The 20,947-nt window shown below is 46.7% G+C and overlaps 1 protein-coding gene across 6 annotated transcripts in view; it reads left to right on the forward strand.

The window, feature by feature from the left end:
• The window catches only part of LOC147446489 (uncharacterized), a 187,926-nt gene that overhangs the window by 101,900 nt on the left and 65,079 nt on the right, over positions 1-20,947 (forward strand). The window contains exons 6-13 of one of the 6 annotated variants that reach the window (XM_086525695.1): positions 5,046-5,236; positions 5,502-5,579; positions 5,660-5,725; positions 5,910-6,012; positions 6,092-6,156; positions 6,237-6,306; positions 6,448-6,519; positions 6,591-6,668. In XM_086525695.1, coding sequence (XP_086381821.1) covers positions 5,046-5,236; positions 5,502-5,579; positions 5,660-5,725; positions 5,910-6,012; positions 6,092-6,156; positions 6,237-6,306; positions 6,448-6,519; positions 6,591-6,668 — 723 coding nt within the window. The remainder of the gene's footprint in view (positions 1-5,045; positions 5,237-5,501; positions 5,580-5,659; positions 5,726-5,909; positions 6,013-6,091; positions 6,157-6,236; positions 6,307-6,447; positions 6,520-6,590; positions 6,669-20,947) is intronic. The other 5 variants (XM_086525696.1, XM_086525697.1, XM_086525698.1 and 2 more) reach the window with 5 other exon arrangements.

Consider the following 20,947-nt stretch of genomic DNA (forward strand, 5'->3'; position numbering starts at 1 on the left):
GTGTCTGTGAGCTGCCTATACGGGCATTGAAATCCCCCAGGAGTATGATGTCTCCATCTCTGGAGAACTCCCAGATATCATCATCAAGTGCAGAGTAAGGAGACTGTCCTCTGGGTGAAGCATATACTGAAGTGCTGGGAGGAAAATAGCATATGGCGATGTACAAGAAACGTCCAGTCTCTGCCCTCAGCCTCACCCACAAGTATCTGGCCTGATCATCTCTCCGAACTATGCGTAATAGTGGTTGGAGCTCCTCTCTGAAAAGAACTGCTACACCTCCTGATCCTCTAGTCCCATGTGCAGTTCTGGTGCATGTCCTACAAGCTGTCTCCCATCTGTATCCTGATATGTGCGGCATCAACTGTCCTGGAGCCTGATGAGTCTCTGAGTAGAAAACAATGTCTCTGTCTCTGAAGCTATCCTCAAAGGCCCCCACATCAAGTCTATACGAACCATTACAGTTCCAAACTGCCATCCTGAGAGTGGTCCCATAGGTCTCGCACCGTCATGTAGAGCGGTGCTCTGTAATCACTACTCGTCCATTTCTGTAGAAAGCTAACTTCCCCTTCTCCCTTGCTGCTATAATCTCTGGCATGACCTCTCTCATATGTGCAAGCTGTGAGAGCGTAAGATCATCTCCTAAAAAGATACCTGTTTTCTTGAGGGTTGGCCTCTTCTTTAAAAAGTCTTTCTTTTCTTCCATGGAGGGAAAGCGCAAAATGAGAGCCCGTCCTTTTGAACTCTCCCCATTACCTTCACTCTTCTTGCCCACTCTCCAAGCTTGTGTGTGCGAGGGCTTCTCCACCCCCATCATGGACATGAGGTTCTTCACCTCTTGGTCCACCTTATCTGAATCTTTTAGGCCGGTCACTCTCACGTGTAGAGCGCGTACCCTTCTTCGTTGTTCCTCTTCTAGTGTTTTGTTGATGATGTCGGGTGTAGTCGGAATTTCCTTGCCCTTTCCCTTCTTGACAACTTCAATCCATTTTTCAGCCTCGTCCATTTTGCTTTTGCGTTTTGGAGAGAACCTCCACCCATGAGGTCTTCATTTCTACTTCCTCCTTTATTTCTTTGACTTGTGCTCGTATACTATTCAGCTCGTCAATCATTGATGGCTGAATTTCCCCATCTTCGAGGCGTCTTCCCTCTTTGGTTTCGTCGAGTTCCTCCCGAAGGGCTGAGATGCTACTTTTTAAAGCTTGAATTTCGTCCCGGAACTCCTTGCGTTCTAGTTCCCTCGCCTGTTCCTCCCTCTTTTTCCATTCGAGAATTAAATTCTTCTCTTTCTTCCACTCATCCATGTGAGCTTTGCATTCTTTCAACTCCTTTTCAATGGCTGTCATCCTCTTGCTTGTGACCATGTAGTGCGCCGCCATTTGTCTTGCCTTATTTGTTTCACTTTCTGAGAGAGAGGAGAGAGCAACCTATACGCACCGCATTATGCATACATATGTTTCCCCATTCAGCCTACATGGCATATGTTTGCTTTCTGTATGTGTCAATTTGCAATTTCTGTGAGCTTTGCAGTTTTCAAATTCCTTGCAAATAAATCCCTGCAGGTTTGATGAACGTTGCAAGCCGGTAAAGCTGGTGGGCACTGCAGAGGGTGACGGCGATGGGAAGTCTAGCACTGTGTTGATAAAGAGAGAGAGAGAGAGAGAGGGTGCGCCAGTGACATGCTCCCTTTTCGTTTCTGCAGCCCTGTACTTTCAACAACCCCAGCCTGCCTTAAAACCTGTGCGCTGTGGTACTGAGGCTGAAAACTTGCGCACTGTGTTGCTGAGGCCGAAATTTGCGCGCTGTGGTGCTGAGGCTGAAACCTGCGCGCTGTGGAGCTGACTGAAACCTGCGCGCTGAGGCGCTGTGGTGCTGAGGCTGAAACCTGCGCGCTGTGGAGCTGACTGAAACCTGCGCGCTGAGGTGCTGAGGCTGGAGAGAGAGAGAGAGAAATGAAATGTTATATTAACGTCTTCAAAAGGCCAAAATGACCTATGAGACCAATCAGTTACAAAATAGTGAATCTAATACCATGTCTGGGTACAAAAGAACTAGAAGTGGAACAAAATACTACTACTACTACTACAATCTAAAACTACGTGGGTGTAGCAGCTGATACAATAGGTACCCGGTAAACTGGATGTAACAGTGTGTGAAACAAAGATGGAAGAAATGGTGAGGATCCATCCTCATCTGCACTCTGGATGTAACAGTGTGTGAAACAAAGATGGAAGAAATGGTGAGGATCCATCCTCATCTGCACTCTGGATGTCGAGAGAGTATGGCTCGAATCTTCTGTTGTAGTCTCCGTCGATGCTGTGTAGCTCCTCTCCTCAGTCGCGGTCGTCTGTATCTCTGTAGCTCCAGTGCTCGGTCGATGAGAGTGCCAGTAGTGGTCGAATGAGTGTGGGACGAGCTCTGCAGTGGTGGCTGCTCCTCTGGCTGTCCCATATCTAGTGAAAAGAAATCTGTAATGTGTCTCTGGGACTGCCTCTCTCTAGCTCTCCCCAGTAAAGTGTCTCTATACCTGTGTAACTCAAGTAGATATAGTCCAAGACATCTCTGATCCTCATAACTCATGACCCTAGATAGAGGACCAAAACCCTCTCTGAATAAGCAGTGGAAACGCCCTCGTATCTCATAGAACACTGTGCAATGACATATGTAGTGCAACTCTGTCTCTGGCTCTCTCTGGCATAATCGGCATATCCTGCTGTCTGCTGGTATCCCTCTGAATCTACCGGTCTCAATCTCGAGCTGATGTGAGGATGTGCGTATCTGACCAATGGCACAACGCAAACCATGAGACATATGTGTGTCCATGTAGCTGGGTCGAATCACAAACCCATCTCCTGTGAGGTGGAGAAGATGCTCTCTATAGAAAGCCATCTTCGTGCTCAACTCCTGAGGCGGCTCTATCCATGTCCTCCTGGTGTCGAGCTGGATCAGGTCCTGACGAATGAGTCTAGTGATCTCCACCCGTGTAAGAGACAGCGAGGGTGCCTGAAGAGAATACTGGAAAGGGGGCAACCTGTCCATGGTGAAGCCATGCGTTTGAAACCATGAAGTCATCTGTGCATACCAGCATGAAGTGTCCCCCTGTAGAGCTAACTGTCTGGAAGACTCAAGGGCCAATCTAGCATATCTGTCTCTAGTAGTATCCCATAGGCTGTGCACAAAGGACACTGATCTGGTAAGCGCCTCAATCTCCATGGGGGGGGCAGCTAGCTCTGCTCGAATGATCGCGTGAGGTACGGAGGCCTTGGCTCTAATCAATCGGGAGATCATAGATCAATCGGGAGATCATAGAGAGAGAGAGAGAGAGAGAGAGAGAGAGAGAGAGAGAGAGAGAGAGAGAGAGAGAGCTGAAAGTTGAGCCGCAAATCTGCAGCGTCGTTTCCTGTTTCTATGCCCCACACCGAGAGAGAGAGAGAGAGAGAGAGAGAGAGAGAGAGAGAGAGAGAGAGAGAGAGAGAGAGAGAGAGAGAGAGAGATTCTATTGACGTCCATAGGAGGCCAAAACTGAACTCTGCACAAGGATTACAAGAAGCAAAATGGTAAAACTCATCTGCGGAGCAACCCATTAGGCTTCTAGCAGCCCTGTCAAAAGCTACTACTGGAAAAACTTTGTCCTCAGTGGCTATTGACAACTGCAAGATAACATTGGAGACAAATAAGCTTAGAGAGAGAGAGAGAGGAGGTTGGGGTGGTGGGGTGGGGAGCTACACAGAGAGGTTTTTTCTTTAGTGACACCCCTGAGAGAGAGAGAGAGAGAGAGAGAGAGAGAGAGAGAGAGAGAGAGAGAGAGAGAGAGACGGCAGGGCGGAGTTTTGCGCCCAGATATACTGGCCCCAAAGACTGGCGCCCCTTCTAGTATTTCTTTATAATTAAGTGTTGCAATAGTACACTCCTGAGGGTCCGTTGCTCGACTCTGCATCCATATGCTCTGCAGAGTGAGGCCCCAAGGGCTCTTATAAAGAGTACAAGGGTTGACCAAAAGCAGAGCCCCAAAAGCACTTCACGCTAAAGCACTAAACCCTAAAAGCATCTGCTCCCTAAAGCTAGCGCAAGAAACTCCAAAATCTCCAACACAAATCGTGGAAATCCGTACAGCCTTGCCACATCAACGTCCGTACGTTTTGCCACGTCAGCATGTCAGCGCCATTTTTGGAAATCAGCCTCAGAGTTCGAGCTTTTGGTTTTTAGGGTTTTAGGTCCCTTGGCCGGTGCTCCCCAAGTTGGGTGGGAACTAGGATTTAAAAATCCTTTATTCCTTTCAGTTTTAGGCCCCTCAGCCATACTTTCTGGATTGAGAACTTCCTCTGTTCTTTAGGTTTCGTTTCTCTTGTCCACCTGGCCATTTCTCTTCTTGTCGAGCATCTCACGTCATCACTTTGTGACATAGTGTGCATTTTCTTGGTATAAGTGACACAATTAATGCGCTCACTGATCTGAAAGGAAATGGAACTAAGTTGATTATTTTTGCTTTCACAAAATGAGTATATGTATTCCTCTTATGTAGGCAAAAGGGAGGATGAGTTACGCTTCAGTTCATGAGGTGTCATCCTCCAAAGACTCGTCGATTTTCTCTAATTGTGGGTGACTAGAGAATTTTCCCTTGAATGGTTGGTTGATTCCTCTTTGGAGGAGGTTTGATAAATGGCTTTACCTTTCATTAAAGGACCAGACATTGATAACGGTGTGGTGTGGGTGGATACATCCAATCAAACGGGGGGGGGGGGGGGGGGGGGGGGTTTGGTCTGTGTTGGGTGGGGGGCGGTTTCCCTAGAGTTGAAATGAGGAGGCTTACTTCAATAGTACGGGTAATGGGTAACGGCTTTAAAGCAATAAATGCTCAGGTGTGGCTTATAAATCAGGAAAATGTGTAAGTGAAGAAGATACATTGAGGATGGTGGTATGTGATACAGTGGATGGAGATATAATCTAGAGGTACACATTAAATATATAACTCAATGTTTATGCAGTCATAAAAAAATTTAATTAAAGGTTGTACTTTGATTGGGGTATGCTCTCTTTTGACGTGCTAGGTTTACACAACGCTCGACCTTGGAATGCAAGAGGTTGCGGAGAAAGTTGTTCAGGAGGGGAGAGCTCAAATGGACAGACAGCAAGTTTGTCTTGCAGAGCTAGCCATAATGCAATTGCAAAAGAAGCTAGAGGAGTTACAAACAACAAAAAACACTGTCATCAAGAAGGTTACTTCAAAGATTTACTCCAAGTAAGGGTAGCTTGTTAGTTGTGACTATTCTAATAATATGGATTCTAAGCTGTTTTGTTGGTTCACTACATTCAAGAATTACTCAATGATTCAGCAAGATCATTCTTTGATTTGTTGATGACGTCTCCACTATATCATTAGTTGTGACTACTGCAATTTATTGGATTCTAAGCTCTTTCGTTGGTTCGCTGCATTCAACAATTACTTCATGATTCAGAAATATCATCCATTGATTTGTTGATAAAGTTGCCGCTATATTGATCAGGGAAGGTACGGGTCATAGTGAAGCAACAAAACTTGTAGAACAAACTGCTGCAAAAATTGACAAGAAGTTCTCTTCTAGGTTTGCACAATTATCTCAGTATTAAATACGACCATGTGATGCTCATCTGACTCGGCACGAGGAAACTTTGATGCTTGCAGAAAGCAGGCCTTGGAAGCGTCCATAAAAAATCTCCAAGAGGAGTTGAAGGTAGCAGTTGATGCAAGGTATGCTTTCATAAGGTGATGCTGAATAAACCTAAATTGTGAACATTAAAAGGAGGATCCTTGTAGTTTATTGGAATTGAAGTTTCCTTTGAATTGAGGACCCCTAAGTAATTTTGCTTTTTATTCATGTGCTTGGTACATGTATTTTGTACACTGACTCTACCTGGATCAATTGCTTATGAAGGCTAGAGGCAGCCTTGGCAGCAATTGATCATTCAGATGGAGGAGTACGTGTTTTGATAGGTGGTAGAGACTACATTGAAAGCAATTTCAACTGGAGCACACAGGTATTGTTTTTCATACTTCTATTAATGATTCATGAATGATGAATATTGGAAACTTGTCTGTACACTGACAATTTTCCAGGCTTATCGGCCTCCAGGGTCAGCTTTAAAACCAGTCATCTATCTCACTGCATTGGCAGAAAAATTGTATGTGCTTTTATGACACTATTTTGTCTACTTTTAATTGCATATGAAAGCTGTCTGCCTGTCTCATAGTCTACGTACAGAACCTTAATGGACATATGCAAGGATAATGTTTGTACTCCTGAAGCAAATTTCTGCAAGGAGGCTGAGAAGGTAATGACTGTGTGAGGTGAACACAAGCTTAGCTGATCCTTATAAACTAGTAGTCCCACAATTTTTATTCCATCAGACTCAGGTTGTCATAAGTCTCTCCTTTCCTTGTGAAGGTACTGATTATGGTGTATTGTTGTTCAGAGAGGTAAATGGTTTTCTGGCCCCTCAAAGAAACTATGTGAGACGCTCTACTCCAAATTTGGTGCGGAGAAGGTGATCTGAGTTTTTTGGACACTCGTATCACATTCATACAATGAGATGGTTTAGCGAAAAGGTTGTTGCAGGTTTGTAGAATGGGAAAACTTTTGGGTGCTGAAGCTCAGCTCCATTGTGATCAAAAGCTGGGTGTAGAAGGCTTTAAGGCAGGGTAGCTACTTTTGTAAACCTATTGTGTTTGTTTTGTCTTGTTTTTTACTACTGCTTTACTTCCTGCCCAACATTGTAGCGAGCGGGTGGATTGATGGTGCCTGAAATGAACATGGAGGTGCAATCAGCTCAAGGGGGTTTGAAGGCTAGAGCAGCCATAGCTTCATACAGTGTAGAGAGAGAGAGAGAGAGAGAGAGAGAGAGAGAGAGAGAGAGAGAGAGAGAGAGAGAGAGAGAGAGAGAGAGAGAGAGAGAGAGAGAGAGAGAGAAATGAAATGAAATGTTATATTAACGTCTTCAAAAGGCCAAAGTGACCTATGAGACCAGAAAGTTACAATGTGGTGGATCTGATACAAAGTCAGAGTCAGAGTAACAAGATGACAACAATGACAAAAATGAAATGACAAATGTCACAATAAAATACTATGGAATCCTAAACTACTAGGTGTGAACAGCAGCTAGCTGGGATAGCTAGATCACAAGAGATCCAGCATCCGTCGCTGGCGGATCTCATCAATCTCCTCCATGGTCAGTAGTCTGACCGGGCGTCGTGCATGTCGAGCCAAAGTGATCCGAATCCTCTAATGCAGCCTCTGCCGATGCTATGTAGTCCTCCGCGGTCGTGGGCGTCTGGATCTTCCCAGCTCAGTCGCTCGGTCGATCAATGTGCCTCTGGTGTGAGACGACGAGCTTTGCTGTGGTAGTAACTTCTCCGGGTGTCCAGCGGCAGCTCTAAAGAAATCTGTGATCTGTCTCTGGGATTGGCTGGCCTCTCCTCTCATCAGGCTCTCTCTCTGTCTGCGTAGCTCGAGCAAAAACAAACCCAAGCATCTCTGATCCTCGTACTGCATGACTCTGGAGAATGGTCCAAAGCCCTCTCTCAACAAGCAATGGAAGCGGCCTCGTATCTCGTAGTAGACGGGGTAGTGGCATGTGTAGTGCAACTCTGTCTCAGGCTCGATGTCACACAGGGGGCATGTCCTGGCCTCTGCTGGTACTCCGTTGTATCTCCCAGTCTCGATCCGTAGCTGGTGTGAAGATGTACGTATCTGGCCGATAGCACATCGTATCCCATGAGACAAGTGGGTGTCCATGTATCCGGGCCTCGTCACAAAACCATCCTCCGTAAGCTGGAAAAGATGCTCTCCGTAGAAAGCCATCTTCGTGCCCAGCTCCTGTGCTGGCTGTATCCATGTCCTCCTGGTGTCTAGCTGAGTCAAGTCCTGGCGGGTGAGCCTGGTGATCTCGGACTGTGTAAGAGTCAGAGAGGGTGCATCCAGTGACCACTGGAAGGGAGGCAATCTGTCTATGCTGAACCCATGCGCCTGAAACCATGATGTCATCTCCCCATACCAGCATGCTGTATCTCCCTGCATGGCTAACTGTCGAGAGGACTCAAGTGCAAGGCGGGCATATCTGTCTCTGGGAAGTTCCCACATGCGGTGTATGAAAGAGACCGATCTAGTGAGCGCCTCAACCACTAGTGGGGGGGCAGCTAGCTCTGCTCAAACAATAGCACGTGGTACTGAGGCCTTGGCTCCAATGAGCCGCAAGATCATAGAGACCAGAGGCTTCTCCATGTCCCCCCATCCATCACTGCGGCCTGTCCTCCCGTGATGATTCAATGAAGGTCCCCAAATCTCAGCTCCATAAAGCAATGCAGAAGCCACCAGAGTGTCGAAGAGCTAGAGCTTCGTCCGAGGCTCCTGAAACTGAACCTGTGAACACATCCTTTCCAATCTACCCAATGCTGCATGGGCTCTGGTCCGTCTAGTCTCTACTGCCCTCCTCAATGAAAATGCTGGCCCACTAAAAACCACTCCGAGGTAAGTGTACGCATCTGTATACTCCACCGTCTCCTGGCCGTATGTGAATGCTGGCGCTGACCTCCTGATCCACTGTGGGGTGGTATTAAATACCATGACCTTGGTTTTACCAAGGTTGACGAACAAACCACTTTCCTGAGCAAACCTATTCAAAGCATCCAAGTGACGTTGCATCCCCTCCGGAGAGTCGGAGATCAACACAATATCATCAGCATATAACAATAATGGAATCCATGTCCCTGCCAGCTGTGCACCTCTATCACCATCTCCCTCAATGTAGTCAGAAACCTCATCCACATGCATACCAAATAGAGTAGGAGAGAGCGGGCAGCCCTGCTTCAACCCAATAGTGGAGTGAATTGGTGTGGATAGACCCTCTGAGGTGCGTACCTGCCCCACTACTGACCTGTATAATGCCATGACCCCCAAATGAGCTCTGTGGGTACTCCCATCTGCTGTTATCTGCGCATCAATCTAGCTCTAGGCACTGTGTCAAATCCTTTGCGGAAATCCACAAAGCTACAATAGATCCGTCTCCCACGCGATCTACCCTCCTCTGATGGCTCTGAGTGTGAAGATATGGTCAAGAGTAGAAAAACCCCTCCTGAACCCTGCCTGCACGGCTACGCGTATCCCCTCCCTCTCTGCCCATCTACTCAGCTGCTGCTCAAGAATAGATGCGTACAACCGTGCCAATGTGTGTCCAATCATGATAGTGCGATAATTCCTAGGCTCCATAGGGTCTCCCGACTTGAAGATAGGTACAATAGTAGATAGGCTCCAAGTATCAGGCAAGCCCTCACACATTGTACGGTTAAACATCACTGCTAGAAGCTCTGCTAGTAGATCTCTGGCATGCGTGAAATGCTGAGCCACTAAACCATCATGATCGTATGCTCTCTCAGTCCTCATCCTGTCAATGGGCTTCCTCACCATCTCTGCGGTGAAAAAAGCACATGTGTGTGGGCATGGATCAGGAGGGTCGGGAAGGGGGGGCTGCTCAGGAACTGTGTACAGAGATGATGGGTACTGGCCCCAATCCTTTGTAGAAGTGATGGTAGGGGGGGGGAGAGTGCTCCTGAAAGAGCCGCCATGCCTCACTCGAGTCTTGACTCAAGAACAACTGAAATAGATCCTGCTCTAGCCGAGCCAAAAATGCCCTCTTATTCCGCTGCACTAGGCGTCGGAAGTCAATCTGTGACTGTCTGTGAGTGATGTCCCCCAAAAGCACCTCCCTCTAAAGTCTTGTTCTAGTGTCCCGGCATTCCTCATCATACCAACTGTTTTGGGGCATGCTCCCCGAACGGCGTCTCTTCTCAGGCTGGGTATGTGGGTATGCCTCTGCTGCTGCATCATGTAGTGTCTGTGTCAATATAGTAGTAAGTTCCTCCAGAGGTCGCCGTGGCTCCTCTGTGCATAGGCGTCTGTAGATCCCATCTATGTATACAGAGTCTGTCTCCTACGTGAAGGTGTAGCGAGTAGGGGCTGCTGTCCGTAGCCTGTGTGCTACACTAAACTGAAAAGAGATGGTCATTGACACAAGAGCATGATCCACTGCCACACCAACAGGTCTGGGTCCAACGGTGAGATCCTGGATACTAGAGATGAAGCTCGGCTGTGCCATGACATAATCCACTGTGCTGGCTCCATGTCTGTGTGGAAAGCATGTAAAACCCCCTGAAGCGGGAAATCTCTGTAGGCCATTCAAGATGGCCAATCCATGTGCAGTCCCCATGTCTATCAAGTGTCGTCCATACTCAGTGTGTTCTCCATCTTGTGATAGTCTGGATAGGCTTGTCTCTGCAACATCCAACTCTCTCAGCATCTCCTTTGAACTATCATAAAATACTGTCTGATGATGGGCAGTCCTAGCATTGAAATCCTCTAGAATGATGATGTCACCATCTCTAGAGAACTCCCATATGTCATCATCCAAAATAGAGAATGGGGACTGTCCTCTTGGTGGTGCATACACTGACGTGCTCGGGGGAAAGTAGCAAATAGCAATGTAAAGATATCTGTCTGTCTCTGCTCTCAGTCTCACCCACATGTACCTAGCTTGCTCATCTCTGCGGGCTATATGTATCAATGGCTGCAACTCCTCCCTGAATAACACTGCCACTTCTCCTGATCCCCGCCCTCTGCGTTCTGATCGTGTCTCCTGTCTATAGACAGTCTCCCATCTATATCCACTAATGTGAGGCATAGACTGCCCAGGGGCCTGATGTGTCTCAGAGTAGAAGACGATGTCTCTTCCCCTGAAACTATCCTCAAAGGCGCCCACATCAAGTCGCATAGATCCATTACAATTCCACCTGGCAACTTTGAGGGTGGTCCCATGGGTCTCGCACCGACATGTGGAGCGCCGCTCTACAATCACAACCCGGCCATCTCTGTAGAAGGCCGTCTTTCCCTTCTCCCTTGCCGCTTGAATCTCTGGCATTACCTCTCTCATATGTGCAAGTTGTTTTAGAATGAGGTCATCTCCAAGGAATATGCCCGTTTTCTTTAGTGTAGGACGCTTCTTCAAGAAGTCCTTCTTTGCCTCCATGGATGGGAAACGGATGATTAGAGCTCTCCCTTTTGAAGTCTCCCCATTACCTTGTGTCTTCTTCCCCACCCTCCATGCCTTTGTATGAGTAGTCTCACTACCCATCATGCGGAGAAGTTCTTCAACTTCCCCTTCCACATCATCTCGGTCTTTTAGACCGGTTACTCTTATATGCAAAGCTCTAGTTTTCCTTCGTTGTTCTTCTTCTAGAGTCATGTTGATGATTGTAGGAGTGGGGACAGATGTGGTTTCTTTCCCTTTGCCTTTTTTAGCGACTTCTATCCACTTCTCGGCCTCATTCGCCTTCTTTTGCGTCTTCGTGATCACATCCATCCACGAAGACGTCTTTACCATCTTTTGTTTCTCCTCCTCTTTTATCGTCTGTACCTGCTCTTTGATGACCTTGATTTCCTCTACTACCGAAGGTTGGAATTCCCCCTCCTCTAGTCCACTGCTCGCTCTATCAGCAAGTTCTCGCTTGAGAGCTGAGACCTCTTCTTTAAGTGCTTTGGAGTCCGCCTTAGGTGCTTGTAGCTTTGCGTGCAGGTCCTCTTTCTCTTTCTTCCACTGCGCGCCTTCGTTGAGAAACATTTGAAGAAGGTTGGCCTTCTCTTTCCACCATCCCTCCATATCTGTTTTCCAATCTTTCATCTCCCTCTCCATTTGTGTAATCCGCTTGTTTGTAAGCACAAAGGTTGCCTTCGGATGGGGCTTACATACCGGCGAAGCAGTCATGACCTCCATCAAAAATACAATCTGCACTTCTGCCAAGTCAACCCACTATGTCCACATCACACATACATCCCTGTCCCGCATAATGCATACATGTGTGTTTCCCATATCAATCATACATTTTTTGATTTTCCTTTTCTGCTAATTTCTGTCAATGTTGAAATTTATGTAATTCTGAAATTTTGAAATTTCCTTGCAAATCTGCAACTCCTGAGAATTCTGAAAATGTAAATTCTGTAATTTGTAATTTTTATAGGCCTGAAAAAAGTTTGCAGGTCCGAAAAATCTGGAGGTGTTACTGCGCGCTATCTGCACTGTAATGCACCTGCGGGCTTGGGGGGGGGGGGAGGAGCCCCGTCTAGCTGAGAGAGAGACCATGCGTTGCTGTCGCGCAGGCAGCAGGGTGCAGCCCAGGTGGCGCAGCCAGCAGGGTAGCAGTCGATGGCGATGCAGCAGGCAGGTGGCGTGCAACTCAGCAGCAGCAGGTGGTGCGAGCAGAGAGAGAGAGAGAGAGAGAGAGAGAGAGAGAGAGAGAGAGAGAGAGAGAGAGAGAGAGAGAGAGAGAGAGAGAGAGAGAGAGAGAGAGATGGCGATGCAGCAGGCAGGTGGCGTGCAACTCAGCAGCAGCAGGTGTTGCGAGCAGAGAGAGAGAGAGAGAGAGAGAGAGAGAGAGAGAGAGAGAGAGAGAGAGAGAGAGAGAGATGAAAATGAAATGAAATGTTATATTAGCGTCTTCAAAAGGCCAAAGTGACCTATGAGACTAGAAAGCAAGGTGGTACCAAACGTACTGTACGTGGCGTATATGTACGTACTGTACGTTGTTCCGTACAGGAAAATTTTTTACATACTAAAAATACGTACTCTTGTAAAAAAACCGCAAAGTACTAAATTTTCTAGCACATTTCCAATAAAAAACAAGAGAGAAGCCAACAACTTATAGAGACATTCAAAGACATGTTTTACAAGACAACCATATACTATGTAACTATTGCAAGAGATTTGGATTTTTATTTTAAATCAGCATTGTACGGGCTTCCCACACACCCCATACCCCCCCCAACAAAAAAAAAAAAAAAAAAAAAAAAAAAAACGGTGTACGGATCGCTCCGTACGGTACGGATCTGTACATAACGTCCGTACGGTACGGAACGGATCAGTACGTACGTTTTGATCCAACCTTGCCAGAAAGTTACAATGTGGTGGATCTGATACAAAGTCAGAGTAACAAGATGACAAAATGACATAATGACAAAATGACAAAATAAAATACTGTAAATTCCTAAACTGCTAGGTGTGAACTAAGCAGCTAAACACCTAGCTGGGATAGCTAGATCACAGGAGATCCAGCATCGATCGCTGGCGGATCTCATTAATCTCCTCCATGGTCAGTAGTCTGATCGGGTGTCGTGCATGTCGAGCCAAAGTGATCCGAATCCTCTGATGCAGCCTGCGTCGATGTTGTGTAGTCCTCCGCAGTCGCGGGTGTCTGGATCTCCCCAGCTCAAGTCGCTCGGTCGATCAGTCTGCCTCTCGTGTAAGGCGACGAGCTCTGCTGTGGTAGTAACTCCTCCGGGTGTCCAGTGGCAGCTTTAAAGAAGTCTGTGATTTGTCTGTGAGAGTCGCTAGTCTCTCCTCTCATCAGGCTCTCTCTCTATCTGCGCAGCTCGAGCAAAAACAAACCCAGGCATCTCTGATCCTCGTACCGCATGACTCTAGAGAATGGTCCAAAGCCCTCTCTGAACAAGCAATGGAAGCGGCCTCGTATCTCGTAGTAGACGGCGCAGTGGCATGTGTAGTGCAACTCTGTCTCAGGCTCAATGTCACACAGGGGGCATGTCCTGGCCTCTGTTGGTACTCCGTTGTATCTCCCAGTCTCGATCCCTAGCTGGTGTGAAGATGTGCGTATCTGGCCAATAGCACGTCGTATCCCATGAGATAAGTGGGTGTCCATCTATCTGGGCCTCGTCACAAAACCATCCTCCGTAAGCTGGAGGAGATGCTCTCTGTAGAAAGCCATCTTCGTGCCCAGCTCCTGTGCTGGGTGTATCCATGTCCTCTTGGTGTCTAACCGAGTCAAGTCCTGGCAAATGAGCCTGGTGATCTCGGACTATGTAAGAGTTAGAGAGGGCGCATCCAGCGAGTACTGGAAGGGAGGCAATCTGTCTATGCTGAACCCATGCGCGTGAAACCATGATGTCATCTCCCCATACGAGCATGCTGTATCTCCCTGCATGGCTAATTGTCGAGAGGACTCAAGTGCAAGGCGTGCATATCTATCTCTGGGAAGTTCCCACATGCAGTGTATGAAGGAGACAGATCTGGTGAGCACCTCAACGACTAGTGGGGGGGCAGCTAGCTCTGCTCGTACAATAGCAGGTGGTACTGAAGCCTTGGCTCTAATGAGCCGAGAGATCATAGAGAACAGAGGCTTCTCCATGTCCCCCCATCCATCACTGCGGCCTGTCCTCCCGTGATGATCCAGTGAAGGTCCCCAAATCTCAGCTCCATAAAGCAATGCAAAAGCCACCAAAATTTCAAAGAGCCAAAGCTTTGTCCGAGGCTCCTGAAACTGAACCTGTGAACACATCCTTTCCAATCTACCCAATGTTGCATGGGCTCTGGTCAATCTAGTCTCTGCTGCCCTCAATGAAAATGTTGGCCCACTAAAAACCACTCCACGGTAAGTGTAAGCATCTGTATACTCCACCTTCTCCTGGCCGTATGTGAATGCGGGGGCTGACCTCCTGATCCACTGTGGGGTGGTATTAAATACCATGACCTTGGTTTTACCAAGGTTGACGGACAAACCACTTTCCTGGGCAAACCTATGCAAAGCATCCAAGTGACGTTGCATCCCCTCCGGAGAGTCGGAGATCAATACAATATCATCAGCATATAACAATAGTGGAATCCATGTCTCTGCCAGCTGTGCACCTATATCACCATCTCTCTCAATGTAGTCAGAAACCTCATCCACATACATACCAAATAGAGTAGGAGAGAGCGGGCAGCCGTGCTTCACCCCAATAGTGGAGTGAACCGGTGTGGATAGACCGTCTGGGGTGCGTACATGCCCCACTACTGACTTGTATAATGCCATGACCCCCCAAATGAGCTCTGTGGGTACTCCCATTTGTTGTAATCTGCGCATCAATCTAGCTGTGGGCACTGTTCAAATGCTTTGCGGAAATCCACAAAGCTAGAATAGATCCGTCTCCCACGCGATCTGCCCTCCTCAATGATGGCTCTGAGTGTCAAGATATGGTCAAGAGTAGAAAAACACCTTCTGAAACGTGCTTGCCCGGCTGCGCGTATCCCCTCCCTCTCTGCCCATCTACTAAGCTGTTGCTGCTCAAGAATAGATGCGTACAACCGTGCCAATGTGTGTCCAATCATGATAGTGCGATAATTTCTAGGCTCCATAGGGTCTCCCGACTTGAAGATAGGTACAAAAGTAGATAGGCTCCAAGTATCAGGCAAGCCCTCATACATGGCACGGTTAAACATAACTGCTAGAAGTTCTGCTAGTAAATCTTTGGCATGCGTGAAATGCTCAGCGACTAAACCATCATGATCATATGCTCTCCCAGTCCTCATCCTGTCAATGGCCTTCCTCACCATCTCAACGGTGAGAAAAGCACATGTGTGTGGGCATGGATCGGGGGGTCGGGAAGGGGGGGCTGCTCAGGAACTGTGTACAGAGATGATGCATACTGGCCCCAGGCCTCTGTAGAAGTGATGGCGGGGGGGGGGGAGTGCTCATGAAAGAGCCGCCATGCCTCAAGTGAGTCCTGACTCAAGAATAGCTGGTATAGATCCTGCTCTAGGCGAGCCAAAAATGCCCTCTTCTTCCGCCGCACTAGATGTCGGAAGACAATCTGTGACTCTTTGTGAGTGATGTCCGCCAAAAGCACCTCTCTCTGAAGGCTACCTCTAGAGAGAGAGAGAGAGAGAGAGAGAGAGAGAGAGAGAGAGAGAGAGAGAGAGAGAGAGAGAGAGAGAGAGAGAGAGAGAGAGAGAGAGAGAGAGAGAGAGAGAGAGAGAAGATTTGAAAGAAATATTTTTTAACGTCCATAGGAGGCCGAAATCGGCCTATGAGACAGAGAGAGAGAGAGAGAGAGAGAGAGAGAGAGAGAGAGAGAGAGAGAGAGAGAGAGAGAGAGAGAGAGAGAAGATTTGAAAGAAATATTTTTTAACGTCCATAGGAGGCCGAAATCGGCCTATGAGACAAATCAAAGCGTATGAACGGCGTCTGCTACTTGCTGCTGACGAAATTCGCCATCTCTTAGTTTGTTTAATTATTACACACACACACACACACTATATATATATATATATATATATATATATATATAACGTTTTCCTTTGAATTTGAGGTATTCCTTTTTTAACTCGTTGATGGGCTACTAGAGTTTCTCACATCACACTTCCGGAAGTTCAAGCCCGACATCATCACAAAACTCGACATCAGTAGCAAGCTCAACAGTGGAGCTTCACACATCAAAAGTCATCATTGGCTCGAGATCCGATCTCCACATACACAACGATTCCTATCGGTGTCCAAATCGGGCAACCTCTCTAAAAGGCTTTGGGCTCATACCACTGAGACAACATTACTCTTAAAGTTTTATCAAGACGGGCATCTTTATTCTCTTACTTTACACCAAGCAAGACTGGTGCTCTCCCGAAGCAAAGGCAAGTTCTAAAGCGGCTTCAAACGCTTCGAAGTCTCAAGGTAAATACGCCAAAGCCACATAAGGGTAATACATTCCTGTGAAGAGGTGCTTCAAGATTCTTATTCATGAAGAGTGACTTCACAAAGCAAAATTATTAAGCTCACACCTACACTATTTTGTAAATTGGGCAAGACACTGCCTTAGAGAGAGTGTCTCTATCGGTAAGACCAAGTTCCTGGCATCTTTCACGAGCGCTTGCACCATGGAAGAGAAAGGAATCATAAAATTTGATGGGGAGGGTTTCTATACCTGGCAAACTAAGCTAAGGGGATACTTAATGAAGAAAACATTATGGGGCGTAGTAAATAGATCTCTAAGTGATCACAAAGGCACACAAACCAGGGCTTCTACTGCACTCAATCAAGAAAAAGATGAGCAGACACTTGGCATCATAATTACGACACTCCATGATAATTATGTTCATTTTATAGATGAGTGCACACATGCATACAAGGCTTGGCAAGTTCTAGAGGAGAATTTTGGAGCTAAAGCAAAACGAAGTAAAGTTAGCTTGAAAAGACAACTTTACAAACTCACTATGATCGAGGGGAAAGACATAGCTAGTTTGGTTAATAGGCTTAAAAGCATGCTTACACAATTGACCTACATCCAATGCGGAGTAGAAGACGACAAAGTTGTAGGCCTCCTTAGTGCACTTCCTTCCAACTATGACCATATAGTCACTATTCTTGAAGAAAAGGAGCCAACTCCAGCACTTCAAGATGTGGTAAGCTCGCTTCAGGCAGAAGAAAAGAAACATAAAAATTCACCTACACCGACAAACGGGGCTTTTATAGCAAGGGCGAATCATCCATAGATTTTACATCATTTTCCAACGTCCAAAATGCTACGACTGTGACAAAATGGGACATATAGCTAAGTACTACTATATCAATAAATTTTGTAGCAATTGCGGAAAGAAAGGGCTCCTCCTTCTGGGTGCTATTCAAAAGATCAAGCAGTAACAACAAAGGCAAAACGCCGATGGGAGGAGCAGCTCATATAGTCGAAGAAGAAGAAGCTAAGGACGAAGGGGAGTTTTGTTTCGTTACAGATGTACTTTGAAGATCGGTTTCTACTTTCTCTAGTTCAAGGGGAGGTATTATTATCATCCTGTGTGGATAGTCTTGTAACCTTAGTGGATAGTGTCATCCAGTGTGGATAATCGGGACTTCATTATGTATTACATGTCCAAGGGGAGGATTAAAAGGTGGGCATAGGAACTCCTTCGACACTAGTGCAAGTTTTGATGTGACGCGTAATACATATATGTGTGTAGCCATTTTGAAAACCACCTGGAGATGTGAGCTACCAGATATAGGCTATGAAACCTTTTATACATAAACCCTTCCTTTTGTATATGAGTTATAACACATATGTTGTAAAGGTATTCTATTTTGTACATTATTGCAATTTGAGTGTGAAGCCACAAAGGAGGGATGGGTAGAAGTGGTCAAGAAGAACCTCAAGAAAGAAGCGAAAGAGGACGCCCACAAGGAAGAAGCTCTCCTTGTACACACCACCCTTGAAGAGGAGAAGATGCGGAATGTCCGTCGCCTCAATATACGAGTCACCGGCATTGAAGAAGGGAAGGAATCCACCCCCAAGAAAGATGGTAAAACCTTATGTAACACACTTGGTTACAAAGTAGAAGACCCAAGCCCCTTCACCAAAGCTTGGCGAGCCGGCAAAGACCTACCGAGAAGAGGCCTCTTATACTCCAATTCCCATGAGAAGAAGCACGCACCCTTTTCATCCGAAAGAGGGTAATCCTACGAGGTCTCACGGGTCCCTCATCTACCTAGATGACGACCTTGCAAAAATGCAAGTGGAGCATCGAAGAGCATGCATGCCCCGGATCCAACAAGCGTGCAATGAAGGAAAACGAGCCTCCTGTCGCGACGGCCAGGTCATCATCGATGGCAAGGCCGTAGCATAGGGACTCGCGGCCTATGGGACACTATATGAGGAGATACACATGGCAGTTTGGAACTGCAACGGCTCTCTGTGGACACACCCATGGAGATTGGAGAAGGTGATGCATGACAGAGACATCATTCTACTCACAGAGACACATGAGAGCTCAGAGAGAGGTCCGCCCGGAGTACATGATTATTAGTGGGAGTCTACACACAGGAAGTGCACACGGCACAACACCACTAGAGGATATGGCGGAGTAGCAGTCCTCTACCGCCGCTCACTCCATAGCAGGACACGGATAGTAGCCCGTGACCCAGGAGCACGCTACATGTGGGTGCGGATTGAGCTCTCTGATGAACACATTCTCTACATTGCCATTTGCTACTTCGCACCCAGTGGTTCTAGATTTGCACAGACAGGCGGAGGAGAGACAGATGAGGCTCATACACAAGGCGGACAGGAGGAGGATGATACACTTTCACCATATGCATGTCTCAGGGAGGAGATCATGGAATGCTCCAGGCTTGGAGAAGTTTTCCTCACGGGAGACTTCAACGCCAGGACACAGAGTAGACAGTGGGACATCTACGACTTTGACGACCTAGAGCTACTCTCCACCATGGAGAACACAGAGGCAGAGAGGTTTTCTAGAGACACCACCACACCGACACCGTACGGGAGACACCTACTTCGCTTGGGATCACAGCACCATCTCGTTTACAATGGGATGGCGCAATGGCCATCATCTGGATGCTTGACTTGCATACCACCATCAATACCCAGCAGCGGCAGTATAGTGTACTACATCATCGGCTTCAGAGAAGCAGCTCACCTGCTCACATCCTTCACCATCCCACCACTACCTATTGGGGCTGACCATGCATATCTTGCCCTCTCTTTCACTGGCTCACCCATCTTACCATCTGAGATGATATGGGCCATTCATTCTTTGTATGCACAGGTCATAGGTAGAGTGCGGTGCCCAAGTGGAGTATCGGACCCCATTGCTAGCACCATTGGTGTGAAGCAAGGATGCCCCCTCTCCTCGACCCTATTTGGCCTCTACATCGACGAGATAGCAGATTACATCCTACGAGCAGGTGGGGCGGGCTCCGACTTGGCAGGTACACCAGTCCATATTATGCTCTATGCACAATTCTCTGCCTTGCTTGCCCGATTCTTTCTTGATTTAATTCACCTGCTTCAGAATTCCTTTACTTGGACTTGGAGGGCCTGCACACGCGGGATGGGAGCGGGAAGCCGACTAAGCTCTGATACCAGTTGTAGAGAGCGGGTGGATTGATGGTGCTTAAAACGAACATGGAGGTGCAATCAGCTCATGGAGGTTTGAAGGCTAGAGCAGCCATAGCTTCATACAGTGTATAGAGAGAGAGAGAGAGAGAGAGAGAGAGAGAGAGAGAGAGAGAGAGAGAGAGAGAGAGAGAGAGAGAGAGAGAGAGAGAGAGAGAGAGAGAGAGAGAGAGAGTCTCACACTCAAATTGCAATAATGTACAAAATAGAATACCTTTACAGCATGTGTTATAACTCATATACAAAAGGAAGGGTTTATGTACAAAAGGTTTCATAGCCTATATTCGTCAGCTCACATCTCCAGGTGGTTTTCAAAATGGCTACACACATATATGTATTATGTGTCACATCAAAACTTGCACTAGGTGTCGAAGGAGTTCCCATGCCCACCTTTCAAACATTTAAAGAAAATGACCAACCACTTAACATCCTCTGCTTTCTTACTTGTGAGTGCCTATTTTTTATAGTTCTCATACCTTGAGTATACTCAAGATCAGCACAATTAATGCAAAGATAGTAACGATTGTCAAGATACTTCAAGACATAGTTAGTTGATTGCTCCCAAATTTGAGGCTTCACAACATCCTAGGAGAGACTTAGATGCTTGCTATCCTATAGTTTAGCCACGTGCGACAAGGAATTTGATTCAAAGGCTTCTAGAGCCAAGGAGAGGGCATGACCACTCCTCTAAGGTGCAAATACTCTTCTCGACTATTTTGTCTTAGAAATGAGTTTTATTTATTGTGTCTTTTATTTGGTTTACTTAACTTATAATGGGGCCAAACGGATGCTCTCAAAATGCTAGTTGGGAGGATAGTGCATCTTGCTTGTTTGATCAATCAAATTCCCCTACACCTAGAATGGTTACATTCTCTATTTGCTAGACGTTATCCTAATAAGTCTTTTAATGCCACTCTAATTACACTTTGCTTGTTTGTTGAAGTGAACTCCTTTACTTACAATAGCTACCTCTCTTTGCAAGACATCCTAAAACATCAAGACTGTTGTAAGTCTTTTTTGTTTCAAGCTTTGTTGCAAGAAACCTCACCCCATGGCTAGGAAACTTCCTTTCCCAGTTTCCTGAGACCATCCATGTTTTTTTAGTTTGAAAACGCTTAGAAAACACCTTTCTAAGCCCTTTCAAAAAGACCATGTGTAAGAAATATGACGAGGTCATAGAGGAGAAGGGAGATAGGTGT

This window comes from Adiantum capillus-veneris, chromosome 12 (genome assembly GCF_014529385.1).
Source record: "Adiantum capillus-veneris isolate H3 chromosome 12, ASM1452938v2, whole genome shotgun sequence".
In the NCBI taxonomy this organism is placed as follows: domain Eukaryota; kingdom Viridiplantae; phylum Streptophyta; class Polypodiopsida; order Polypodiales; family Pteridaceae; genus Adiantum; species Adiantum capillus-veneris.